The sequence below is a fragment of the Mus pahari genome, chromosome 2, assembly GCF_900095145.1.
Source record: "Mus pahari chromosome 2, PAHARI_EIJ_v1.1, whole genome shotgun sequence".
In the NCBI taxonomy this organism is placed as follows: Eukaryota; Metazoa; Chordata; class Mammalia; order Rodentia; family Muridae; genus Mus; species Mus pahari.
In genome coordinates this window covers 135,246,507-135,253,304 of record NC_034591.1, presented here as the reverse complement: position 1 = coordinate 135,253,304, position 6,798 = coordinate 135,246,507, and the positions used below count along the sequence as shown (strand labels likewise).

The window sequence follows — 6,798 nt, the reverse complement described above, 5'->3', positions numbered from 1 at the left end:
CAAGTGACCATAGGTGTGTGGATTCATTTCTGGATCTTCAGTTCTATTCCATTGATCTACTTGTCTGTCGCTGTACCAGTACCGTGCAGTTTTTTATCACAATTGCTCTGTAGTACAGATTATATCTGAGCTTTTGGAGTCTAGCCATTTAAAAGTGTCAGCTACCATTGATACCTGGTAGTGTTGGGAGCATGTGTTTGGAAAACCCTGAAGTTCCCTCTAGAAATCTGTAAATAAATCATGTAAAACGATGTGTCAAAATTAAAATAAAACAAACAAACAAAAAAAAAACCATGGAGGCCTGGTGTTTTCTCTTAATTTCATATAAAATAGATGCTCACTAGTATTGGGAAGTTTTATAGCTATCACTGTTTTGGTTTATGAAATGTGGTTACATTAACCAAGATGCCAGTGAATTCATGTGGCCTTTGCCATGTTAATGATATCAATAACCAAGATGGCACCATGTCACGTGACTGTCTACATCTTAATAACATCATTAGCTAAGATGGTAGCTACATCACATGGTTGCATCCATCCTGATGGGGTCATTAGCCAAGATGACAACAAACCACATGGTTACTTCCTTATGGTAAACTCTACTACATGATAAAATTAGCCCAACCCTCACCAGGGAACAAGTCCCTATGGGATCCATTATCTTGCACATTAAATATGCATTGCCATTTTGGGATTCATTCATTTCACAGATTAAATAAGGATAGTCACCACTTTTTCCTTAAAGTCACCCGAGTTAGGTTACCATGTAGGTCCAAAATAACAAGAAACAAAATAGGAACGTATTCCTTGGTTTCAAAATAAGAACCATGAGTCCATTACCCTATCACACAAATCATAACAGTGGATGCCAAGCAATGTCATCTGAAACCTATTTGACTTCTGCTCAGTTCCTGTGCTCAAGTTGTGCCACAAAAGGAATCCATGGGCCATTTTGTCCCACTTGATCATGGTGTGGGTTGAGGTCAGCAGGGTCTGTGACTCTCAGTGGGTAGAATGTAAAACCATAAGAAGCCAACTTGTTCTTAATTTAAAATGTTAATAGCTATCTGTGGCATTTTGACCCACTTAGAAGAGGAGCTGCTTGGGAGAGAAGATAGGGCATTAAACCTAAGTTTTACAGCATTTATGTCTGTTTGTCTGTCCGTCTGTATTCATTACTTACTTACTTACTTAGCATTGATCAACCTGTCTTCACTTAGGATAGAGAAGAGTATATTGAACAGAGTTAGAGAGCTGCTTGCTAACCAGAGGATTTGGTTTGCTTCTGTCTGAGAGAATCTGTTGTCTTTTGTTGTTGTTGTTGTTGTTGTTTGAGGGTCTCAGTACCTCTCTCTCCTTACTGCCCCATGAAGCCCTGCTTCCCATTCCTCTTCCTAGGTGATTTCACATCTTGACCTCACTGCATTTCATTACAAGTTTCAACATCCAGAATGACTTGTCTGACTACTAGAGAATGCTGTCCTTCATAGCATTTCTTACCTTTGGCCTGTTCACGCATGTGCCTGGTTACAGTGGTTTTTACTCATTTTGGGCCCTTTGCTATATTGTGGAGAAACCTTCCATACTGGGGTAATAGCTGATAGAAAAAAATGTATTTCACCAGAAACCCTGGAAGCCACTGCAGTTGGTAAGGGGCATGTCTCTCCTTAGGGAGGGAATCTGAACTCTTTCCAGTTGGGTTTGAATTCCCAGAAAAGCCCCCAATTCTTAGCAGTAATCAGTAAATAGTATTGGTGTCCCATAAAAGAATGCAGAAAGCAAGTGTATTTTAGCAAGGATACATTTTTTGCAAAAGGTGTGTCCAAGAACCCAAACTGGGCTGATGACACAGACTACTTCATGTCCTTTCTTCCTGATGTAGGTTACTGTGTCTCACCTCACTGATGGCTTCCTGACTTCACAGTCTGACATGATTAGCTAACACTCAGAGAGGAAAGACAAGGCTCAGGAATAATCCTTGCTGGGTTAACTACCTTAGATTAAAGCAAAAGAAGGAAAAATGTTTCTCTTCCATTCTGCTTCTATGACATCAACTTTTTTAGATTCCATATGCTCAGTTTAGCTTAATGTACTTAGCTCATCCCTCTCTCCCTCCATCCCTCCCTCTCTCTCTCTCCCATCCTCCCTCCCCCCCCCCACCCCAGTTTGGTAGTATTCCTGTTATGTACATACAGCACTTTTTTTTTGTAAGAACAAACCAATTGAACTTAAAGATGATTTTATTATTAATGTTTTACAAAACTCCCTATCAGGTAAGCCATAAATTTTGGCAATTGCCTAAATCAGGGAGATAGAGAAGAAGAAGATAGAAAGTCATGGAATCTGAGTAAGGATGGCATGGAGAACCTTTTAATTTTTAAAATTATTGTTGTTTTTGTACATGTCTGTATGATAAGGGGAAACACTTGTGACATGCCATGTGCTTGTATGGAAGGCAGAGGACAACTTTGTAGAGACAGCTTGTTCATGCTTCATGAAAGTTCTAGGGAATTGAACTCAAAGCATCTAGCTTTGCTGGTTGAGTCATCTCACTGGTTGGAAGATCAAATATTTCCTTATCCATTCATCTATTGATAGACACTTAGGTTGATTCTGGCCCTGGCTGTTGTTTAGCCATGGGCCATCCTGTGGTGCTGGTAAGGCTGGTCAGATAGACGTTCCTGCAGCCCACCAATCTCCGTTCATTTCCATCTCCAGGTGTGGAACTACTGACTCATGCAGTAGTTGAGTTTTAGTATTTTGAGGAAGCGCCATCCTGTTTGCCGTAGTGAATGAGAAAGAGTCCCTGCCTGCATCCTCACGAGTGCTCACTTCCTGTCTTCTTATAGTGATCCAAAAGGACTGAAATATCTCTTTGTGGTTTCTAATTACATTTCATCAATGACTTGTGACAATGAAGAGTTTGTTTTCAAAATGATGTGTCATTCTATGTGTTCTTTTAAGGTATCTATTGCATCTCCTGTCCTTTTTATGAATGAATTGGATCATTTTCTTGCTGTTTAGTACTCATATTTTCGAGTATTAACTCTTGTCAGATATATAGTTGGGAAAATTTTCTCTCTTCTGTAAGTTTTGCTTTGTTATTTTGATTATTTGCTGTAAAGCCGAGATTGTTATTATCTGAGGTAATCCCAGTTGTTTGATTTTGCTTCTGTTGCCATCACTTTCTGGTTTTATTTTTAAAAGCAGAACCCAAACCCCACTATTCCCAACTCACTGTCATGAAACACCCCTCCTCCCAGTTTCTTAGTTTTGTTTTCTTCTTTCCTCCCCTCTCATCTTTTTTGAGACTGAGTCTCACACTGTAGTCCAAGATGGCCTTGATCTCATGGACAACCTCCTGCCTCAGCCTCATGAGTGCTGCTGTTTAGGTAGGAGTTACCTCGCCTGGTTTTAGCTTCAGTTCTTTAGTTCATTTGAGTTAACAGATACTAAGAGATAAAGGCTTGCTTTTATTCTTCTTTGTACCAATATATAGGCAACCTTGTTACTCATTTTCATATGTGAATACAAAACACAAGTATCAAATATAGTACTGTGTTTCAAATCCTTTGGTTTGAGTTCCCCCTCTCCCCTTAATAAATTGAAAAGAGAATGCTTAGAATGTCTGAGAAATCCATGGTTTCATTCTTGGCTTTTTCTTTTTATCTTTCCTACTGCTATACTGTCCTTGAGATCCTAAAGACTAATGAGAGTTTTGCTACATAGATGAAAACTAACATTACAAACTCCTACTAGAGTGTATTACTTGCTTAACTAAATTGCTCATTCATATTCAAACCAGTCATATTCATATGTATATATGTGTGTGCTTCTACTTTTTTTCAGAAGAAGGCAAAGTTTCACTTTATTCAAATGTTAGGAAGCATGTTCCTGTTTGAAAGGAAATTTTTCAGAAATTGTCTTTATGAAGATCGAGTCTGTCATCTAGTTGTGACTTTCAAAGGGTGATAGTCTTGTAGTATTGACTCTAAGTAGAGGCTCCATCAGAGCTGGCTTTCAGCCCAGTTTAAGTGGTAGTTTTTAAAAATAGCTTTGTACTTTTAAATAGTTAACCTCTTATTGCTTATGCCATCTAACACCAGCACTTCCTTCTCTCTGTCGCACAGAGCAAATCCATCATGTCTGTCTTGCTTCACTAACTTTGTCCTACGCTCTTAATAACAGACTTCAGCTTCCTTTATTTCTCTTCTTCCCTTGTTTAATTCTTTACTCTATGGAGGAATCTTTCTGGCTTCAGTTTGCTTCTGAATAGAAGGATGTTTAATGATAGCTCTTCCTTGATGGGTAGGCACTCCTTGAGGTAACTGAGTAACCTACTTCACTGGGTCTTCATCGTTTTCCAGGACAGTCTCCGTAAGAAGGATGACAGGATTGAAGAGCTGGAAGAAGCACTGAGAGAAAGTGTACAGATAACTGCAGAGCGTGAAATGGTGCTGGCACAAGAAGAATCAGCCAGGACCAATGCTGAGAAACAGGTCTGCGATTTTATGTAGCTACTAGCAATGCTGCTGGGTAAACATAAGGTAAAGCCAGTGCAGTTTCAGGTGACTGTTCATGGTGCTGCAGAACTACTTCCTCAAGTGGTAGTGTTTAGTCTTACAGAGTGACTAAAATATAACTGTACAAGGATCGGCTCATGGTAACGTGACGTCTCTGCAGTAATAATTTAGGAATACTTCATATATATTCATGTAGTAAAAGCTAGAGAAGTGTGACCGACAAAACATGCAACATGTATGTTCGTATATGACTGCAAAACCCCAGCTTGGACGTGAATGAGAACACAAACATGTCTCAATTAGAAAATCCTTTATTTTGTATCATTTTTCAAGGAGCATTTGCAGTTGTAAAGGTGATAGCAGCTCTGAACAGCATATGTATAGGTATGGTGGCACTCCACTGCCACACTGCCCTGGCTCAGCCTTGAGGTAACTTGAGAGGTTCTGCTATTGCTGTTCATGACCTTTGTTTTACTTGCTTCCACTTCTCTCCCAGGTCTCGGTATGCTTGCTTTTGGCTCTCTATTAGATGAAGAATAAGTGAAGATGGGAGCTGTAAATTGAAGGAACAGTTTTAGTAAATGAACGCTGTAATCTTGGTTTGCAGCTTGAAAACTTGACTTGAGGTTTTAAATCCACTTACCACAGATACCATAATACTTAATTTTTGTAGCACCCTACCCCTTGTTTATGTGAGAGAATGATAAATACTATCTAGGTGTCTTAGTTAGGCCTCAATTTCTATGATAAAACACAATAACTAAAAGCAGTTTAGGTAAGAAAGGGTTTATTGCCATCTACATCCCAGTCCATCAGTGAGGGAAGGTAGGCCAGGAACTCAGGCAGGGTAGGGATCTGGAGGCAGGAGGTCCCTCCATGCAGGGGCCTGAAGGAGTGCTGCTTACTGGCTTCCATCCCTCTGGCTTGCTCAGCCTGCTTTGTTATATATAACACCCCAGGTTCAAATGCCCAGGGGTGGTACCACCCACAGTGGCTGGGGCCTTCAATATCAATCAATTAAGGAAATGCAAATCGGGCTTATTTTCTGTTGAGGGTTACTCTTCTCAGGTGACTTAGCACATGTCAGATGGCCATGCGCCTAGTCCAGGACACTAGGTAAGGTAAGTTCAGTGTTGTAGAAATAGGAATCTCATGGGATAGCCTCCCTCCTGAGAAGCTGCTGTTACTGGGAACTAAGGAAATCAAACAGTTGAAGAAGTGCCCACTTCAGGGCATATATACTATAGTATGTACCTCCTAGAGTCCCTTTATAGCTGTGGTAGCTTCAGTCATAGTCTTTAGTGCTGTTGTGTCCCTGAGTGTCTGACAATATTTATAAGATTGGCTATGTCAATGCCTGGAGCATATAAGTCCTAACTTTTTGACTGATCACTTTATTCATAATTAATGGCATTATCTCTTTATTAATTTTGACTTGATGTCATCTCTTCTTAGAAGCATCTGACTTAGTCAGGGTTTCTGTCTAGTGAGCCCCAGCAATCAAATTGTCTGACTCCTCCCAACTTTGTTTTGCACCTGAGTTCTTGTGGTGGAGCTCAGATCCCCATGCTTGCACTGCAGGTGCTCTGAGCATCCCAGCCCCGCCCTCTTCTCTTTGACTTTGTGTTAATACCTTCCACCTGCAACCTTTGTGCAGCTAGCCTGACATGCATGTAAGTAAGATCATATTCCACCTCTATGAACTAAACTTTATGTACTCCCTAAATATGTAAGTCATTACTTGAAATATGATTTACAAAATGAACAGCTTAACCTTAAAACAAGGTACTGACAGTTACCTGTTATCTTTTGTCTGCCAACTCCCGAGATAAGTGCTTTGTTCACCCTGTTGTTTAATCATCTAAACAGCACATCTGGGCAGAAAACGAGCCTTTGTACTCACTGGTCCTCTCATAGAACAGTATAGAATAGTTTCATTTCTTAGAGTATTAGATCTCTCTGCTTGAAGCAGTATCCCTATTTGTAGCAGTGGTCTGGATGTAGCCTACTTCTCTAGAACTTCTGTGACCTTTCAGGTCTGAGACATGTGTCTTTGTAGAGGTTTTGAATATTTCCTTTCACTTATCTCTGTTTTGTAGCCTGTTATTATTAGCTATTTATATAATATATAATAGGTCTATTACTTGAAAATACACCCACTAATTTCTCTAGTAGAATATGAGCTCCCTGGGTACAGGAGGTATGTCTGTGTACTGTTATGGCTTTGGTAGCGACAACCTCCTGGGAAAACAGTGTCGTTATGTGAGCATCTAAG

The 6,798-nt window shown here is 40.0% G+C and overlaps 1 protein-coding gene across 12 annotated transcripts in view; it reads left to right on the top strand.

Moving 5' to 3' along the window:
* Positions 1-6,798, top strand: part of Erc1 (ELKS/RAB6-interacting/CAST family member 1) — a 295,346-nt gene that overhangs the window by 143,921 nt on the left and 144,627 nt on the right. For 7 of the 12 annotated variants that reach the window (XM_029534687.1, XM_029534686.1, XM_029534684.1 and 4 more), the window contains one exon: positions 4,368-4,499. The exons of the other annotated variants lie outside the window; for them this stretch is intronic. In XM_029534687.1, coding sequence (XP_029390547.1) covers positions 4,368-4,499 — 132 coding nt within the window. The remainder of the gene's footprint in view (positions 1-4,367; positions 4,500-6,798) is intronic. 12 annotated transcript variants of the gene reach the window in all.